The 20,929-nt window shown below is 42.3% G+C and overlaps 1 protein-coding gene across 2 annotated transcripts in view; it reads left to right on the plus strand.

The window, feature by feature from the left end:
• The first annotated feature begins 7 nt into the window (after positions 1-7).
• TRABD (TraB domain containing) overlaps positions 8-20,929 on the plus strand; it is a 49,098-nt gene continuing 28,176 nt past the window's right edge. The window contains exons 1-5 of one of the 2 annotated variants that reach the window (XM_006016509.3): positions 8-190; positions 14,069-14,132; positions 16,396-16,474; positions 19,442-19,576; positions 20,527-20,667. In XM_006016509.3, coding sequence (XP_006016571.1) covers positions 16,436-16,474; positions 19,442-19,576; positions 20,527-20,667 — 315 coding nt within the window. In that variant the 5' untranslated portion in view covers positions 8-190; positions 14,069-14,132; positions 16,396-16,435. Of the gene's footprint in view, positions 191-14,068; positions 14,133-16,395; positions 16,475-19,409; positions 19,577-20,526; positions 20,668-20,929 lie in introns of both variants that reach the window. The other variant, XM_006016512.3, reaches the window with a different exon arrangement.

Raw genomic sequence — 20,929 nt, forward strand, 5'->3', positions numbered from 1 at the left:
CTGGCGGAGCAGGAAGTTGGCGCACGTGGGGCAGCGCAGAGCCGGGCCCTGCCGGCAGCACAGACGCTGCCCGCGCTATTTTAAGCATCGCAGCGGCGAGGCGAGCACACCTGGCTGCGGTGGAGGGTCCTGGCTGCCCCCTCCAGCCTCCTTCCTCTGCCAGGGCCGGGAGATGTGTCCTGGAAGTCAGGTACTTGGGCCGCAGCCCCTCTGCCCCCCGGCCCCGCCGGAAGGACCGGGCAGCTGGCGGTCTGGCCGGGCCTGCAGGCGTTGCCAACGGGGCAGCTTGGCACTTCCTGAATGAGGAAGGTCCTGGGCGTGCAGGAGAGCCAGCAGGGAGGGACTCAGATGAGCACTGAAGGAAAATCCCCAGCAGCAAGGAAGAGAGGAGCAGGGGCGATGCCGAACTGAAAGTCACAGTAGTTGGATCTCTCTTGGGACATTTCCAAACTAACTTTCATGGTCTTTCCAACTGGTGCTGCGGGCAAAGTAGTCGGCCGTCAGCTCAGGGTATAAATCCACGGTCAACTTGAGGCTCTGCTTGATGGTGGAGACCAGGGTTTCTAAACCAAGTCATTTTCAAGGTGCTGCAGGGTGCAAACACCTGCCACGATGCGTACGGTAAACCCAGAGATTTCAAACAGGAATCTGTGGTGTCGAAGGCATGCTGACGTGTCATGGTCTTTCCTGAGTTCTTCGCAACAGAAGAATTGCTCTGTTATTTTTCTGTAGCCAAAACATGAGTGAGAGCTAAAAGCTGGCATTTTCCAAGGGGTGCCTTGAACCTAATAAGGGGTGCCTCAAGTGTAAAAAGGTTAAAAACCACTGGTATAATCTGTGGTAAAAAAACAACCTGATGAGCTGGCCAAGAAAAAATTCTATCAGAAAAGCAATGTAAAAGAAGGGATGTAGGCTACTGTACTAAACACGTGCGTCTGTAAGATGGGTGCTGACCCAGGTCTACCACTGCCTGGCTAGGTGGCCTAGTGCAAGTCACTTAACTGTGGTTCAGTTTCCTCAGTTGTTAAATAGTTTAGTATTTAGCTTGCAGGAGAACTGTAAGGATTAAAGACAATATATAAAGGGAAAAAACCCTGTTTCTTCCCTCAGATAATTTGGAATCGGGGACAAACTGATTATGGCATGAAACTTTTTTTTTTTTTTTAAAGTCTCCTTTGTACATAAAGGAGAACAGTAATCTAATTTAAAGAAGACCTGTACTAGGTCTTTCAGGCCTACAAATGGTTTCACTAACACATTCTTATACAAATTTCTATTGCCTTCCAGAATTATAGTCTAGTGGAGGGAACTGTATTAGCATATGGTCTGCCAGGATCAGAGACATATGTGGTACGTTGAAAATGTAAAGCACTAGTAGCTTTACATTCTTCTGTGATTATATTCATTCTGAACTGTTTAAAAAAAACCAAAACCTTGCATTTTTTTTGTCTCCTTACTTCTGTGCATCTGTCAGGCTGTCAGTGTTGAGCCATCGCTTACAGACAGCTTCTGTAAATAAAGATTTTAAGTCATTTTAAAAAGTGATGTTCTGATACACAGGTCTTAGAAGTAGTTTGACCTTAAACTTGCACGCATTTTAACTTCTGCCTAAGTCTTCATGTGAGGAAAGTTCACTTACGATAGTCTACTGATCATATGGGTTAGTGGTTTTGGAATTGAGGTGTTTATTATTAACCAGATTTTTTTTTTTTTATTTAAACAATTTGCCAATCTGAGGCAATAATATTTATGGAAGCAAAAACAGCTTGCCAACTACTAACTGCTGCTACTGGGGGGGAAATGCCAGACAGAAAAAAAACCTTTGAAAACTGACACTGTACCTGTGTGCATGTGTGGCACTGTCCAGAAGTTTCACGAGATATATAAAGTTTAACTACATGCCCAGAAGGCCTTTATTTTGCATAATATGGTCTCTTGCACACTTTTCTTTTAATTTTAGTGTCACAAAAAGGAAAAGCTGTCTAGCTGCTAGGACTTTCAGTCCCGCATATTAACAAGTATTAACATTATGCATATGGAAAAACACATTTACTTTGTCTGGTTATAATAGGTATTTTTGAGTTTCCTTATTGCAAATGTAATTTTGCAAAATGCAAAATTATGGCATTTTCTTGTCCTTTTTTGCTTGTGTATTAAAGTAGAATTTTGCACATTTCAGTATCTTAACTTTTAAGTTTGGGGTTTATATTTATTTTGGTTTGGCTTGTTCTTTTCAGGACAGTAATAACAGCATCTAGTTTTGGTATCTCAGTATTTTAATTAGTTAATCAGTTAGTCTAAATTTTAAAAATATATTTAACTTTCTACCAAGGGCATTGAGATGATGTTGCTGCCAGAGAGCTGTGAATAAAACAAGTTAATGTTGAGATCTTTTTGGAGTTTCATTTGATTTTTGGTGAAGAAATGGCTTCTTCACATCTCCTAGTTGAGAAAATCAAGAACATAAGTGTTGGCAGTATTGAAAGTTATAAACATCAATATAAATCCTACGCACGCTTCATAGAAATATTGAGAGAGAGAGAACCTGCAAATCTGTTCAGTTAGTAGTGGTTACCACTAGATGTACTATCAATTTGGAACCATGACTTCTAGTCTTAAGTGTTTGCAAGGTCAAATATTCAAGTTGTAAGCACTTTTTGTAAAATGCCAGGTACACTAATGTTATGTAGATGCTAAAAATTAATTATGAATTTTACTTTTGACTTGTAAGTATTACAAAGAAAAACACTGAATTTTTATGCTCACAAACTGTTAAACGAGTAAGCTGGATGGTATTAACAAGTAAAATGTACATGATATGATATGAAAATGTACATGTGCTAAATAACACCCACCCTCCACTTCTGACAAAAACAAATTAGGGGCCCTGTTTTATTTTGTTTCTTCCAGATGTGCTATGCAGTCCTGTGAGTGTGAGCCTTGAGTGCTTAGCATCTCTAAAATCTGGATTTGAAATTGCCTGCTTAAAACTGTATGATGAACCATGGGAGGGGCTGGATTTGAGCCTGGTAGTTTTGGCTCCTAGTTACTAGATCAGTGGTTTTCAACTGGGGTGACATGAGTGTCTTTTGAGGGTAATGCAGGGTGCCACACAACATTAGCAGTTAGATGTGTAAACTCTTGCACATAGTTCACAAGATAAGCCCAGAGATTTCAAGTAGGAATTCACGGTGTAAAAAACATTCTGACTTGTCTTTCTGTGTCCTTTGCAACAGAGCAATTGCTCTTTTGTTTTTCCATACCAAAATATGAGTGAAATCGGTTTTTGAAATTGAGTAGTGCTAAATTCAGAAATTCTGTGGAGAGGGTCTGGAGTCTAAAAAGTTTGAGAACCGCTGTGTTAGATCCTTCTGGGTATCTGCAAAATACCGTGGGTAAGTAAGCAGAGCTGCATATTAGTATTGTGAGGCATGTGTTGGGCAGGGGGGGTGGGATGGGAAGAAACAGAGAACATGTATGAGAGGAGTCATGCTGTACAGTTTGCACAGAGGTCTTGATTCTAATCACTGCTGTGCAGATTTGTATCCTATGTGTTTTATAACCAGCTAGTGTACTTCAGTAGACCAGCAAAGTGACTGATTGAGGGCTAGTCAGCACTGCAGATTTCTGCATAAGGAATTCAGGGCCCAAGAATGGCTGAGGTTCTCACTGAAAAGCTATAATAAAGTTTGCACAGACTTAAGTCCTTGCTTATGTTTTTGGAGGGGAAAGTGAGTGGGGAGGAGAACAGATGGGAATGGAAATAAAAAAGTCTTGGGTGGGCAGAGTTGTCTGGTTTGCTTATAAGTACAGAGACATAGATTTCCTTACACATTAAATGCTAGTGTTGTTTCATTAGCAATAAAAGAGGCAGAAGGTAGGTAGAGTTGTAGGAGGGAGATCTTAACTGAGTTACCTGAAAATTATCTGCTGCGGCACTGAGCTCACCTTGCTTTCCAATGTTACCTCCACCTACCCCTTGCTGTACTGAATAGGGTACCTCCTGAAATCTGACCCTCTCTTCTCCAGTTTTATTCATCAGTTACTATGTCTTTATTTATAAATAGATAACTTCTAACTTCACAAAGCGCCCGTAGGCCAGAGGTTACTGCCACTTAACCTTGGACTTCTCTGTACTGTTCTCTGTGTAGGCTTTCACTGTGACGCTTGCCACAGTATCTGAGCTCTTTCTAATAATGTATTAATGCAGTGACTCTCAAATGTTTTGGACAGATGGGATGTTATCAACCCTCAGTATTTCTCATGGACCACCATGTGTCTTTATTTCTGGCTTTTAATGTAGGAAGGGGCAGTGTGATGTGTGAACTACAGTATATACCTGAATCCAAGATGACTTTGAATTTAAGATGCCCTCCCCCATTAGATTCTAGACATGGAAAATGTATAAATTCGTTATAATTTTCTAAGTCTAGAATGTAACTTTTGGAGGGTTGTCTTAGAATCGCCTATCCCACCTGTTGCAGTATGGCAAACAGCATGTGGGGGGAGGGCCTGCCTCTTTTCATTTCTGGCCCCTCAGTGCCTGTGTGCCCCATGTCTATTCCCCCCCCCCACACACACACACACACTATGGTGCCTGTACCACCTTTTCTCCTTTCATTTGCACCCTTCCTGCCTTCCCTTCCCAGCACCATCCCCCCTGCTTGACTCTCCTTCTACCTGGCCCCATGCCTGCAACCCCAGCACCTGTTGCCACCTCTTTGCTATCTGAACCCCATGCTGTTCTTCCCCCTGCCACTGCCACTCACCTTCACCCTCACAACTCTGGCCCCACTCTGGCCAGGCCAGGGAGCATGGTACATGTACTACCTACAACCCCAGCCCCACCATAAAGCAGTTGTGACAGCAGTGGCAGCTTTGGCCCTGGAGCTTAGACCAGAGCTGCCTCTGCCATGGCACTGCATAGCTGTGTGGGGGCAGCATGTGCTCCATGGTTCCTGCTCCTGACTGGAGCAGAGCCCTAGCAGGAGGAAGAACTGCAAGAGGAAGACATGTTGTGGAGGAAAGGGATCAGAGCGCAGAGGATATGGGACTAGGGTAATGATGATAGAAACCTTGAAATAGGAAGTAACCCGCAGCCTGTTTTATGTGGCATAGGAAAACTGTATGCGGGGAATCAGACACATGGGCTAGAAAGAGTCAAATAGGCAAACCAGAAACACAGATGTGTACAATTATCAGTTACAACTTAAGAATAGGGTATGCCCTTAATTAAAAGCCTCCAGCATTTTGTCAAGTGCACACATTATAGATATTACATGGTGTCAGAATGGGATGCAGAAAGTAAGAATGCCTGGCTGAGAAAGTTAAAATCTTCAGGAAAGTTAGTGTTTGAAAGAAGTGCATCATAAAACTGGAGCAAATAGAAACAAGAATTTGAACTGTACACAACTTGCAGTGTAGTCAAAAGATGAATAGGTGCCAACAACATTTTATTTTTTCATTTAGCAGGTGCAGAACTAATGCAAATGTTTTAATAATTTTCAGTTTGCAGATGCGGCAGATGAATAAATACAAATATTTAATGAATAAGTCTGAGATATACTGTACACCAGGGAAAAGTGTTACTGTAAGAGGCATAAATATTTGACCAGAGGTCAGACAAAGGGGAAAATATAGACTATTATGTGGGGAGAGTTAAAACAGGCAGCACAAACTTGTAAATTTGGCAAACTATTGGGTCCCTCATTACAGATCACATTGTGTGTGATATTGCATCAGGCTCATGACATGTGAGATTGTATGTTGGGCAGAGACAATGTAAGCAAAGCAGTAGAGCGAACTAGAAAAACGCATGCATGCATTATCAATAAGACTGTCTTTAAGAAATGACATCAAGGACTGGGAGGCAGTGTGCTGCCAATAAAAAACTTTGACCTAAAGAACTGAAAAAAAACAGACTAGAGGCAATTAAAGTTTTTTTCTTTTTTTTTTTTTTTTAATGTAGTCATAGCTATGATATAAGAAACTCTTTCATAGGGGCAAGCTTGATGTGGATGTGGCAAACTCCATCATTTTGCCAAAATGTGAAAACCTAGAGAGGAAAAACTCCAGGACAAACAGATATTTAACCCTTAGAAAAACAGATTAGCAAGCACTGAACAAATCTGTTCCTAGGTATGTTAAGTGCCGAGCCTTTTAAGGATGAGAGAAAAATGGATCTGCTTGTTTACTGGTGAAGATGTACTGAGTTTTAAAAGTGATACAGAACACAGGCCAGTGTGATGTCTCTGAAGCAGTGATTCTCAACCAGAGTAATGTGGGGTGCTATGCAAACACCTGTGCACGATTCACAAGATAAACTCAGAGATTTCAAACAGGAATCTATGGTGTCAGAATCAGAAAATTAGGGTTGGAGTGGACCTTAGTAGGTTATCTAGCCCAAACGCCTGCTCAAAGCAGAACCATCCCCAACTAAACCATTCCAGCCAAGGCTTTGTCTAACCAGGTCTTAAAAACCTCCAATGATGGAGATTCCACAACCTCTCTGGGTAACCTGTTCCAGTGCTTTATTACCCTCCAAGTGAGAAACTTCTTCCTAATTTCTAAGCTAAGCTTCCATTGCTGCAACTTGACACTGCTCCCTGTTCTGTCACCTGCCACTACTGAGAACTGCCTAGCTCCATTCCCTTTGTAACCACCCTTCAGGTATTAAATCCCCTCTCAGCCTTCTCTTCTCCAGACTAAATAAAGCCCAGTGCCCTCAGCCTCTCCTCATAAGTCAGGTTCCCCAGCCTCCTAGCCATTTTTGTTGCCCTCTGCTGGACTCTCCAATTTGTCTACATCCTTCCTGTAGTGGAGGGCCAAAACTGGACACACTACTCCCAATGTGGCCTCACCAGTGCTGAATAGAGGGGAATAATCACTTCCCTTGATCTGATGGCAACACACCTACCAATGAAGCCCAGTATGCTGTTAGCCTTCTTCGCAACAAGGACACACTGCCTGCTCATATTCAACCAAGCTGCAGGTTGATTGTAACCCCCAGGTCCTTTTCTGCAGAGCTGCTGCTTAGCCAGTTACAGTACTCAGCCTGTAGTGGTGCACAGAACTATTCTGTCTTAAGTGCACAACTTTGCACTTCTTATTGAACCTCATGAGATTTCTTTTTGTTCAATTCTCCAATTTATCAAGGTCCCTGTGAATCTTACCCCTATACTCTGTGTATCTACTACTCCCTCTCCACCCCCAGCTTGGTGTAATCTGTATAATTGCTGTGAGTGAACTCTATCCAGGTCATTGATGAAGATATTGAACAAAACTGGCCCAAGGACCGACCCCTGGAACACTCCACTTGATACTGGCTGCCAGCTAGACATTGAGCCATTGATTATACTACCCTTTCAGCCTGGCAGTCCAGCCAGTTTTCTGTCCACCTTACTGTTCTGTCATCCAACCTGTACTTCCTTTGCTTGGTTGCAAGAATGTTGTGGGCATCTGTATCGAAAGCCTTGCTAAGGTCAAGGTATATCAGGTCCACTGATCTCCCCACAGCCACAGAGCTGGTCATCTCAACCTAGAAAGCAATCAGGTTAGTCAGGTATGACTTGTCCTTGGTGAATCCATGCTGACTGTTCTTAATCAGCAGGGATCCTGGTTTTCTCTGATTAAATTACCGCCCCCCCCCCTCCAAATTCTGTGATTTTTTCAAATAAAAAACAAAATCCACACTTTTCCATTATTAAAATGAAGGGCCACTATATATATAGGTATCAGTTGAACACAATGTTTTTATATATTTCCACTTTTAAAGTCATTTGGAAGACTACCGGTGCCTCAATCATTGTAATAAAATAAATTCTAAATACCTATATATTTTGGCATTTGATTTTTGGTTTTCTATCATGGAAAATCAGAGCTCCCTCTGCCCCCTTCACTCACCAAGATGCAGGTCCAGCTGCAGCTGTCTCTCCCTGCTGCTTTTTTTGCTGAGCAACCCTGATATGCTGGTGCCCTGCCCCCACCCTGCTAGTGCCACTCACTGCCAAACCACAGCCCCCCTCCCAGGTCTTGTTGTTGCCCCTCACTCCTGACCTGCAGCCTCCTGGCCCTGCTGGTGCCCCTTGCTTCTGACCTGCTGCCCCCCTAGCTCCTAGCGTGAGGGGAAGAGGGAGTGAGGGCACAGGCACATGGCAGGGGAAAGGGGCAGCATATGCCCCCCAAGATTTCTGTGCCCACAGAAGGCTTGGGGCTGCAGCCAGGCCAGATCAGCTCTGGGCAGGAACTGCCTCTGGCCCAGTGGGTAGGACCTAGTATGGGAAGAAGTGCTAAGCTTAGGTGCCCCTTGCCCACCCAGCAGCAGTGGGGGCACAACTCTGCCCTGCTGCTGCATCTTACCTTGGTAGCCATGGTAGCACAGTGCTCCTTCCCACACTGGGTCCCACCCACTGGGCCACAGAGGCAGCTCCTGCCTGGCTACAGCTTCATGCCCTACTGTGGATGCAGAAAACTTGTGGGGCAGTGCATTCCCCCCCCTCCCCCGGCAACATCACTTTGGCCCCCTCCATACCCCTCTACCATGTCACCTGTAGCCACCCACCTCCCCGCCAAATTGCCAGTAATCCCCCCACTCACCTGATGTATCACCTGTGCCCCCTCCCCCTCATAGACTTACCTGGAGGGAGCTGCAGTAAGTGCTCTCCACCGCTGCCTGGCTGCGATGTGCATATGCATGCACTTTGACCCCTTGTGTCCCACTCCCTGCAGCTCCTTGCAGGCTGGAAGTCTGCCAGTCTGCAAGGGGAAACCCACAGTTTCCTGCATTTTTCTCCTTTAAAGGAGAAAATATGCATTTTTCAACAGCAAAGGGGAAGTGGGATCCTTGATAATCAGGTCCTCCTCCTCCAAGTGCTTAGAAATAGATTCCTTGAGAACCTGCTCCATGATTTTTCCAGGAACTGAGGTGAGGCTGACCGGTCTGTAGTTACCCAGATTCTCCTTCTTCCCTTCCTTAAAGATGAGCACTATATTTGCCCTTTTCCAGTCATCTGGAACCTCTCCCAATTGCCATACTTTTTCAAAGATAATGGCCAGCAGCTCTGCAAGTCACATTGTTCAACTCCTTTGCACCCTTGGGTGCATCGCATCTGGCCTAGTGGACTTGTACATGTCCAACTTTTCTAAGTAGTCCATAACCTGTTCTTTTGCCACTCTTGGCTGCTTATCTCCTCCCTACACCGTGCTGTCATGTGTCGTATTCTGGGAGCTGACCTTGCCTGTAAATTCTGAGGCAAAAAAGTCATTGATTATTTCAAAAGCTTTCTTACCTGTTTCTTCTGAGTTCTTTGCAACAGAAGCATTTCTCTATTAGTTTTCATTAGTCAAGAAATTAATGAAAACTAAGAACAGATGTTTTCTGAGGAGTGCTTTGAATCTAAAAAAGCTGAGATCCACTGCTCTGCACTTGTACAACTGTTTAAAGACTAGATCACTTTGCAAATTGAATATCTGGTTAATAATCTACGCAGGAGAAAAACTACAAGTTTGTAGTTAAGTACAGTTTATATTGTGGCTTCAAGCTAGGAAAGCATTGCTACATTTTCGAGTGGTAGAATTTTAACTTGCAAGCCTTATAGGGCTCATCAGCTGTGCTAAGGTAAATTTAAATAGAGTCAATATGGCAAAGAAATAAGGTGATTTGAGATATGTTTGCAGAATACCAGGGTCTTTTTTAAATCATGGGGTGCTTTTCACGGAAATGTGCCATAAAGATAAACTTGCAAGTACCGTCTGTAATGTGTATACATCATAAAATTACCATAGCATTAAGGGCTAAAGTAAGTGAGAGAACTGCAGTGTACAGAACAGCCGCAAGTTATAACAAAGCCTGTAGGTGGGCTAATTCTATAGCAGTTGCAACTATGCCAGGGTGAGATGACATAAAAACATATTTGAATCCAAGAGTTAGTAATAAAACACAGAAAGGAACACTTTTAATTGCCTGCGGTATAAGAATCATTAAGTTGGCTAAAGCTGAATTTTTAACTGTCTTAGTTTCCAGTATTGAATTTTGGCAACCACAGCTGGATGACTTTGTACATTCAATATACAATTCAGCAGGGTCAGGTTTATCTGACTTCACTTTGGCATCTGCTTAGCTCCTGAAGTGTATCAGAGTAATATAATAGGTATTTTGAAGGGCTGGAAGATGTTGAATAGCATCCTGGTATGGAGAAAATATCAGGCAAGATTGGAATGAGAAGCATAAAAGAGTTTTTAATAAGTATTGTGAAAGAAATCTACGACTGAATAGGAACAGATCAAAGTGGCTTAGACCAAGAGAAAATATTTAATACTTTACTGGACAAAAGAAGTAATAATGTAAAAGTTTCTGCAGTAACTGAATTGGTGACACTTGCAAGGCTAAATTGTAAAGATTTTTGGGAAGAGTTATTTACCTGGCTAAATTTAGTCTGCACATGTCAGTAATAACAGTTCAGTTAAGACATCTGCTGGGGAGTTTGCCTGGGTTTATGGCATATAAACATTTTGAAGAATTGCTTGGAAAGCACCAGTGCTACAGTACTTCATGTCAAAGAATGAGTTGCCGTGTTAGCTTTACTGGATTAGAGGATATACTGATGCCAAAAGGGGCTCCTGTTGCTTATGCCTCTGAACCTCTGACAATGACACAACGGAACTATGCCCAGATAGAAAAAAAGAAATGCTAGCAACAGTGGTTGATGTATGTGATTTTTATCAGTATACCCGTGGAAACAAAGTAGTTGGTGAAATGGACCACAAGCATCTTGAAGCTTTTTTTAGAAAACCTTTGTACAGTGTTCCACCCAGAGTTCAAAGATGGGTTCTCACGCTCTAGAAGTATTACCTGGAAGATATCTACAGAGAGTAGAGCAGAAAAAAAGAGTTAGCAATTGCTAATGTCTTATCCAGAGTATACGCTTTGAATGGCAAAGGGATAAATTCAGAGGGAGCTATTGATGCAGTATGTTTCATGTTGTCCAATTTGCCAGTATTGGAACAGAAATTGAAAAAATTTCAAGCAGCTATTGCAAATTCTGTGCTCCTCCAGCACTTAAGATGGAATGTTTTGCAGGGATGATCAGATGAGATCTGGGGTACCAAAGGTCTCCATTCTTATTGTTCATTTTGCAAGATGGGCTTGTAAAAATGACAGGTACTGGAAAGTCTCAGGAAAAAATAACTATTTATGAAAGTCACTTGGGAGCAGACTCATCTAAAAGGAGAGCTTAGATGTTGTTTATTAGTTATATATATATACAGTCAAATTGAGGATATGGTGCAGTCCTGAGAGACATCTTAGAAATCAAAAGGAAACTGATACTACATGAAGGCAGAAACTGGGTGTGTATTGTTTGAGTGTCAGCAGGTAATCTATCCTATTTTGGGTGTCTTTTATTCAAAATCTGTAGAAGTAGGGTTATCTCAAAAGTCCCAGGTATGTCTGTCATTAGAAACTACAAATCTATTTGCAGTGTATGGCATGCCTAAAGAAGTAGTGAGAATGGACTACTGTTTTGCTCCAGAGACTGTAAAACATTTGCAAAGCAATGGAATTTCATTCACAAGATAGTGAGTCTTTTGTTCCCACAATTGAATGAAATTACAGAGAGTGCAATCACCATATTTAGTTGATTCGGAAACAAGGTTTTCCCCCTTGTTTAACGTGGGCAGGGGTGGGGGAGGAGGGAGGCAGGCAGTGGCCCTGGCCCTAGCCTAGGGATTAAGATCTTGGAGCAGTATGATATTTATACTGGGGAGTCACAGGAGGAAGATCTTTACAGAGGCAGAAAGGATCTGTTGAGTACTAAAAGAATTGTACTGGGAAGGAGTAAAGAGGATGAACAAACTGAACCTCCTCAACATCTGACATTTCTTGCATTGCCGATTCAGATCAGCCTATTGAACCTTTTGAATCTTAAGTGGCACATTCAAATAGAAAGGAGAAAGGGTAGACTGGTAGGGTAACTCCTGTTACCATCTCTAAAAGCAGTGATATAAAATCTAGATACAGAGACTAATTATTTTAGATTTTTAAAAAGAATTTAAATCGGTTTTTAAATGTTGCTTTTTGAAGGCGATGGAACGATGGTTGGATAGGAACCAAAGTTACTCTGAATTTTTCATAGTAGGTAGGAAAGGTAGTAATAGGATGGGCTAGAACAGCGGGGTCCAACCTTTTAGTCAGGTGTGCCACAAATTAGCCCTACACCCTCCCTTAGTGCCACTGAACCTTTTCCCCAAACTGATCTGCTGCTTTGCTCTCTGTTTCCTGTCCTGTCTGCCACTGTGCTGCCCGTCTCCACCCCAGTCTATCGTGCCTTGCGCACACAGGCTACAGGCACCACTGGTGTCACACATGTTGCAGTTTGGTCACCCCTGGAGAAGAGGAAGCCATGTAGACAAGCCAGTAACATATACCATATACATAAAATCATAGAAAATTAGGGTTGAAAGGGACCTCAGGAGGTCATCTAGTCTATTTATTCCTTCAAATATAAGATGCCCTTGAATTAAAGATGCACCAGAATTTTCTGATAGTTATACAGTCAGGAAAGGGATTAATGTTAGCTATAAGTTTCATCCATGTATTATAGGTGTAGACGTACAGTAGCACAGCATCTGGTGTGCAGTAACTACCCATATCCAACCATGTGCATTTCATGATAACTTGACCTTCTTACTTTTGAGGTGTAGGATGGTATGAATTGGCTTTCATTTACCATTAAGTAAGAGCATGCAAATAGGCTGTTACCATGGAGCAGCTACTCCTTTATCTCTTGGGAATTGTGCCCCTACCTAAATTCTGTTAGGAAGTTTAGGAGTTGGTTAAAGCTCAGCCACTAAATTTACCTTCTGCTAACTCTTGATGCAGAAGCAGCCATAACCAGTCTTCAACCATCTGTGATTACAGTGTCATTTGCTCAGAGTTTCAGAGATGTAGGTGGAAACAAATACAATACACACAGTAGATCACCTTGGTGATGGTTTTGAAACCAGTTCCAGTTCCTGAATTTGTATCTGTTACATCCTTTGGCAACCAGATTTCAGCTGATGTGTCATGCTGGGTATGAGTAGTCTATAAATAGAAAAGACAGCAGTTGAAGCTGAAATTACTGTGTTTGTAAACACTACAACTTTATATTTGTAAATGTTTAAAAAATTGTATCCATCTTAAAGGCCTACAACTATTATGTTTTCCATCGTGAGGAAAGAGAGACAGGCATGTTGGTTGGTTTCGCTTTCCTACTTGGTAGTCTCATAGGAACTCAAGGACTAAATACAGATGGTCAAAAAGCCTAAAGCTTAATCGATTCAGTCTTTGCAGGTTAGTCTAAAATGCACAGATTAAATTGAAACAGACATGAACAGACATTTACCTTGGATTCAGGAAATGCAGCCACATGCCTGCAGTGGCTAAGGCCAGAAGCCCAGTGGAGTTGGAGAAGGGTGCTAAAGCTTCCACGCCTCCTTTTTTAAAGTCCTGAATCTGCCCAGCTCTCTGACTGTGTGTTCACTTACTTTCCTGCTGCCCCAAAGGTGTCTGGGATTTGCAGTCCAGAATTACAGCAGTAGGACTCTGCAGGATTGTTCATCACTTCCTTTTCTTGCTTCGAGGTACCTCTAGGATTTGCAGCCAGCGGTAAATTTGAGTGGGGGAAGAGGTGTTTAACCTCCCTCCCTGACCCCAAACCCTAGCTGGGGTTTGCCGGGGGGGGGCAGTCCTCCCTGTAGACTGGGCTGCATCCCTAGCTGGACTTGCCTGCTCTCTGGAGCAGACAGCATAGCCCAGCCCAGGGCTTGAAAGCATGTTGGGATGCTGGGGGACCGTGATTTAACTTGAACCAGGAAGTTTCATAAACCAGTTTGACCCAAATCAGTTAAGTCTGATAGGTTTATCTTAAACTACTTTCAGCCATTTTGAAACATGTTTTGCATAAGAGGGATAGAACACAGGACTGTTTAGTTTGTTTAAATTTATTTTAGCTCTTTATAGATGCTCCAGCCTTGCTAGTTGCAGTTCTTAATCCTATTTCCGTCTCCCCCCACCCCTTTATTTCTATAGGTCTTCTCTTGCTGGTGAAATTAAACAACGCACTTCAGTGATGCAAGAGGACCAACAACCTGAGGTAAGGTTGAAAATAGGGGCTTCCCCCAGGAAAACTGACATGAGGTACTTGAGGTCTCAGAGTCAGCAAGCATATGCCTGGTATTGCCAGTCCCAGGCACTAAGAAATCATGAATCATGCCACCCAAATGTGAAATAAGCTTAAAAACCGCGTTGTCTTTAATTTTCTTAAAGCTCTCGAGGGTTTTTTATTTTATTTAGTTTTTGATCCTTTAGTGTTTGATTTGGGGCTCTAAAACTGCAACTATAAGATTCAGAGGTTTTGGGTTTTTTTGGAGACTCTCGGCTTTGTAGAATCACACACATTAAGCAGGGGCAGACTTCAGCGTGCACATGCATTAAGCAGGGATTAGTCAACAGGGCATGCTTCTTGGCAGTGCTCCCAGGCACACCACTAAGGTAGTGCAAACATGCTTAGAAACTTGCCAAATGTGACTTGTGTTAAACTCACAAAGGCAATTCATACATGAGTTAGTCCCAAGATAGACTTTAAGCACCTAGCTGAATCAAACCTGGATGCTTTTTTTCTGCCCTAAACTTCTTCCGATTCTCTTCAATTTTCCATCTTCCAGCTCCATTCCCAGTTTCCTATCCCAAGTGCCTTTAAATACTTTGCTACAGAAGGCTGTTTTGAGTGTGTCAGGGGAGGGGGCACCTTTTTCCTTTTAATTAAAAAAATCTGTTTAATGTGACACAGCACTTTTGTCTAACTCAACCACATTAGCCCACCAAAGTCATTGAATGTGGAAAACTTTTTTTCTGCCACCAATTAGAGAAATATAATATGAAATGCTGTTGCTAATATTTGCACACATGGTTCCTCTTGCTAGAAGTAGAGTCTAGATATCTGTTGTGATTAGAGGTTGAATACATTCTGGATGAGAGATGGAATTGCATCCTGTCCATAAATAGGCTTATGCTTCAGAACGGGTAGATGATACATTGCATCAAATAATTTAAGTTCGATACTGCAGAGCTGCTCATCTTTCTCCATTTATGTGTAATTTAAAAAAATAGGTTAGATTACCACGCTGAAGGGGTAATCTGCTGAAGGGAGGGGAAAGATTTCACCTATAGTATTTTAAAACTGAGAATTACCGATTTAAAGTTAAGTTCAGGATAAACAGGATTTGGGAAGTTATACTTTGTTGCTGAAAGTTCTTAACAATCAGATGCATTTCATATGGCCTTGCTTTCAATTTTTTGAATTACGTGTAACATAAAACAACTTCCCACCTAACATTTTACATCCCTCAGAAGAGACTGGTTATCAAGTAAACACTGATTACTATTGATGCCTTAACACTGCCTCTCATTTGGAAGGAACCTAGAATAATTATTGATCCACATTCTGTTACTGGCTTGTGAACATAATGTTGATGAAGTATTCCAGGTCCTCCCAACAATTATTCTGATATAAGTAATTCTGTGTCTAAACATGGTTCATATTTAAATTGGGCTTTAATTTCCCCCAGCAATATTTCTTGGTTTGCTTGAAGATCGGATCAGTAACAAAACTGTCTTGGATGAATTACCAACAGCACCTAAATTGTGTTCTACTTGTGCTAATTCTAAATGAGAAGAATTTTGCTAGTTAAAAGCAGTCCAGAAATGTCTCAAGTGATGATATTTATGGGAAAAGCTTTGGACAGTTAAATCCCGATCCTGGTAGGGATTATAGGTGTACTCTACTTCACATCTTATTGACTTGGATTATTCATGTGCTTGAGTCAGTATGTGCATAAGTCTTCATTGGATGTATTAAAATGTGTATTTATGTTGAATGAATATGGGTATTCTTATGGTAGCCTGATTTGCACTCTTATCAGTGTCCTGGTTAGTACTACTTTTAAAGCTGAGTGGTTGGTAATTAAGTGTAATATGTCCTCCCATATATCGCAATATTATTATAATCCTTTGTGTACATTGGTTTCCAACACAAAATTCTATACCACCTTTAAAGAGCGCAGTCAGCTGTGTTATAATCTATAATCTGATTTTGTGTGCTATGTTAGGTATAAATATGTCCTTCAAAAGAGGTTTTAAATAGCTAATCCTTAGTTGTATTTCTCTGTAGAATAGTTTTCTTGCTAACAAAAAACTGTTAGAAAACCAAAGAGATTTTATTTAAACCCTGTTACCGTTTAAATTGTTCATTTGCTTGGATATTATACGGAGATTCAAACTAAGCAGGCTAAAAAATGGGAGTGGCATATAACAGTATCATTGTAATTCCTGTTCTTTTTAAAATGTATTCCATGCAGGCTGCTGCAGAACCAAGGCCCTCCTCCAGCATACCAGAAGATGGTCCGAAGGAGGCTTCAGGACTGTCGCAGAATATTTGTATGTGCTGACTTTGATTAAGCTTAAAAATCACCATGTTGGCCATAGCTTTAGATTATCAAGATATACATTTACACTATTTCATTAGCAGAAATGTGATTATTAGTCCAAAGGGGAACTCATTACACCATTAAAAAATGTAGGTCCATATGCTCATGACTGACAAACACACAAGCAAAGTTGGGGGGGGAGGAGGCTGAATCAAAAGCAAAAACCAAAGAGAAAATTTTGATTTTTGTCAGTCTTCTAGTTTCATATCTTGGAACTACTACAGTAAAAGCTCTGTTATCCGGCATCCCCGGGGAATGGGGAATGCCAGATAACAAAATATGCCAGTTAATTGAGCGGCCCTGGCTGCCGCATCTCCCGCCGCGTCTGGGGTGTCCCTCCGCCCCTCCCGTAGCATCGCCGTCCCTCTCGCCTCATTGCCACCTGTCCCGCAGGCCCTGTGGGACAGGGAGGCGGGTCCCACACAGCCCCACACCGCCTGTTATGCTCCCAGGCTGTGGGGGCTTGGCAGCGCAGGCTGCTTTGCCCCTGGCCCTGGGAGCTCGGAGAAACCAGAAGTGCCCACCATGGCACTTCTGGTTTCACTTTATCTTATAAGCCAGCATGCCAGTTAGTAGAGCATGCTGGCTTGTAAGATGCCAGATAGCGCAGCCTTTACTGTATAAACATATTCTGCTGTTGAGAACATACATATACTCAGCTCTTGTGTAGTCTGCGTCCTACTCCCTAAGCAGTATTTGGACATATACAGGCATGGGTAGATTCAGGACTTAAAAAAAAGGAGGTGTGGGAGCAGTGAAGGGTGCTGCAGAGGTGGCTGCATGTCCCAGTCCCAGCCTTCCCCTCCCGCAGGATGGGCAAACCATGCCATGGAAACAGCAGCCAGGGACTTCTTTTAAATGCTCAAAACAGGTAAGAATCCCCTTTTCCCTCCCCTCCATGCTCAGTGACACCTCCCTGCCGTCTCATTCCCTCTCCCTCATCCATTGCTGCTGTCTCTAACTGACTGGTGTGGTGGAGGAGGAGTCCCAGAACCCTCTCTGTTTATACCTACTTACACCTCTGGACCTCCTACTGCTGTCCCAGCCACTCCTGCCCTATTCTAACTAGGACAGTGGGAAGGCTGCATAGGGAGCCAGGTCTGGTTGAGGCAGCAGTAGCAGTGGTGGCAGCAGACAGGTTCCCCTCCCCTTGCCTGCTCCCAGACTGTCAAGAAATATCCTGGGGATTGGGCAGGAAGGAGGAACCCACCCGCTGCCACTGTCCCTGGCTAAGCCCGGTCCCCACCTGCCGACAGCGGTAGTGGCCACTAGAGCAGGGGAGGGGACATGCTGCTGTACATGGAGGGGAAGGCGGATGGAAGTTCTTACCTGATTTTAGGGACTTAAAACAAGTCCTGAGCTGCTGCTCTTGTGGCATTGTCTGAAAGGAAGGGGTGCAGCCATACCACTTCACCCCTTCTGGATCCATCCCTGCATATGGATTTGATTTTCCATTCTGCCCCATGATATTAGTGATATATCACTAATGTCTTATGGTTGATGTTGTCTTATCACTATTGCTATAGCCAAAATAAATTTTGTGTTGAAAGAGATAGGTGTATAAGAGATAGGACAGTTTCTAGTTGAAATGTGTCTGTCCTATGTAGTTTAGAAAAGTGGTCTTTCTACTAATCTAGTGGCCTGAGTACAGTGAATAACAATGGAAACTTCAAAGGAAATATGCAGATGCCTGGATTTGGCTGTTTAGCTTTCCATGTGCTATTGTGCTGTATCAAATACTATGTATGAGATTCATGTTGGTGCAACACATTTGGAAGTCAGAGATGCATTTTCCCAGCTTCCATGATTTTACAAATGTACCACATGGATCTGCAGTTTATCTGCATCTTGGACATCTCACTTGCAGTCTGTTCCCTAATCCTTCTCTCCTGTGATTGCTATTATATTCCAGGCTTTTGGCAGCTTGAAACTCAGCTGACTTGTAAAGCAACTTGCCAGAGAAGTATTTCCTATTGCCTTGTAAGAAAAAGTTGGTTGAAAAAATTAAACTATGCTTATTCTTCCTTTCCAATTTTTTCTAATATAGATTACATTTTAAAAAGCATCATTCAAAGGTTACTACTTTTACCATTGTAATCAATAGGAGTCCCTCTACCCCAGTTAATCAGACCTTCTGGCTCTTCGCAGGCAGCTTTCATGAAACTGATGGATTTTACCTGTTTCTTTATCAGTTAATTAGCATTTATATTGTATTATCAAATAATTCAGTTCTGAGAACTGGGGAAGAATCACAGGGTCAATTCTCAAGGAGCTGGACAAAACTGTACCATATTTCATTTAAAGCTGTAGTGACCTTCAGTGTGTTTGAAGTTAAAAGTTTAGATTAGCTGTTAGAGCCATTAAAAGCACAGGCAAGTACCAGATATACTCCTACAGCTACACAGGGAAACAACAGAATAACTGGACCAGTATAATTATTCTGCTGTTAAGTGTCATGTGATGCATGGACACTCTTATTGTGAAAGGGGGTGGGCAGGAGATGTTCCTCATTTTAGTTTGACACATGTTATTGAGCGTGCTTTGCAGGCACAATGTGTCCCTCTCCCCATCCTCCTGTTTTCACATTCCTCTTCTCTACCCTACCTTTTGTGGCCTGTGTGCAGATCTTGTCCTAGTATCCAGAGGGATGGAAACAGGAGGCCCTCTTGCATGTAGAGAGACTGGGATTCATCCTTGGGGGAAAAAATCCCCAGATGTGGATCCACAATATTTATTGAAGCTTGGGAAAGAATCTAAGATTGTGCTGTTTTAAAAAAAATCCATAGGTGACTGAATAGCACAGGATAATTAATATACCATTTTTAAAATTGTTCTGTTGTACTTGCTAACAGTTTGTTAGATGTGTATACATTTTAACCTTGTAGCAGCTGCAGATGCTTTTAAAATTCTCTTGGAGGTGAAGATGAAGAAACGACAAAAGAAGCCCAATCTACCCTGCACCGTGACTGAACTTGTCACTGAGGAAGGTTCTAAAGTATATGTTGTTGGTACTGCCCACTTCAGTGACAGCAGCAAAAGAGATGTAGTGAAGGTAAATATACAGTTGGAGCTCTTCAGTAGTGTTTTATGATATGTGCAGCTCGCTACAAGGAAGCGTCTTCATTTAGTAGAATCTAGGTTTTTTGACCCAGCCCTGCACTTTAACCTCTAGGCTCCTGCCCTCCATTTAGCTGCTGGAACTGATAGGTCCAAAATGAAGTTGTAGGCCATGTTATTTAAACAGTCAATAAATTGGTGAAATAGACAACCCGTCAGTCCCAAAAGTTAGAAATATTTGGCCTATCAACAGATAATTATTATAATCTGACACCAAATGATGCTATATCATGGGATGTGGAGGAGGGCCTTGTTGAGATACGAAGCCTCAAATGGAAAGTGGAATTTTGGAATTGTCCCATGTGCTGGACCAGTAGTCTGTGCAACTGGAATGTAAAAGCTTAGCATGCTCACTCAAAAGTTGAGGAAGTAAATCTGACTGAGAACAGGTTTGAGGAGACTGCCTGTTTCTGGAAGCTGACCTAGTGGAATGCCATGCCAGGATGAGTCCACCCCCAGTGATTCAAGCCAATGGGAAGGCCTGGCCCACCAAAGACTGCAACATGAAAAGTTACAAATTACCCTTTACAATGAATATTGTTAAAATGTAGGGGAAAAGTTAAAAAATCATATTTTTCTAATCCAAGTTTTACCGTAGCTTCCTGCCCCCAGGTAGCTGCTAGGGTAAAACTTGGATTGTTGCTGACTTCTTCCATTGTTAGTCTTCAGACCAGCAAAGTAACTAACAGCTTGTGATAACTCAAAGCAATATCAGCTTCCTGAGGCCTTGCTTTCTTTCCCTTATTCTATTAATTGAAGATGGTTTGTGGAAGGGGCTCTGATTAAGTCTTGTACCTCTCAAATTACTTATATCAAAACTTCAATATTGGCTGCAATACCATGTCATCTTATCCAGGTTGGTGTAAATAAATCCATCTTTTTCAGACGATACAAGAGGTGCAGCCTGATGTGGTCGTGGTTGAGCTCTGCCAATACAGAGTTTCTATGTTAAAGATGGATGAAAAGACATTATTAAAAGAAGCCAAAGAAATCAGTCTGGAGAAACTTCAGCAAGCTGTAAAGCAGGTATGATTTCCTCAGTGAAAATTCAGTTGGTTTGTGCTAAAAAGGTAGTTTATCACATTCCAGACAAATATGCCTGGGGCTGACTTCAGTGAGCCTTATAGCCCTTCAGTCCTCATGTATGCATAAGCAAGGTCAACATTAAGGTTGATACCAGCAGGGCTTTTCCTAGATGAGACATCCAGCTGGATGTCTTTACATGATGGAAGCCTAATTTTATGCCTTTAAGTCTCTTGACACTTTTTAAAATGGAATTTTAACTCTG

The sequence above is a fragment of the Alligator sinensis genome, unplaced genomic scaffold (genome assembly GCF_000455745.1).
Source record: "Alligator sinensis unplaced genomic scaffold, ASM45574v1 scaffold600_1, whole genome shotgun sequence".
NCBI classification, from domain to species: domain Eukaryota; kingdom Metazoa; phylum Chordata; order Crocodylia; family Alligatoridae; genus Alligator; species Alligator sinensis.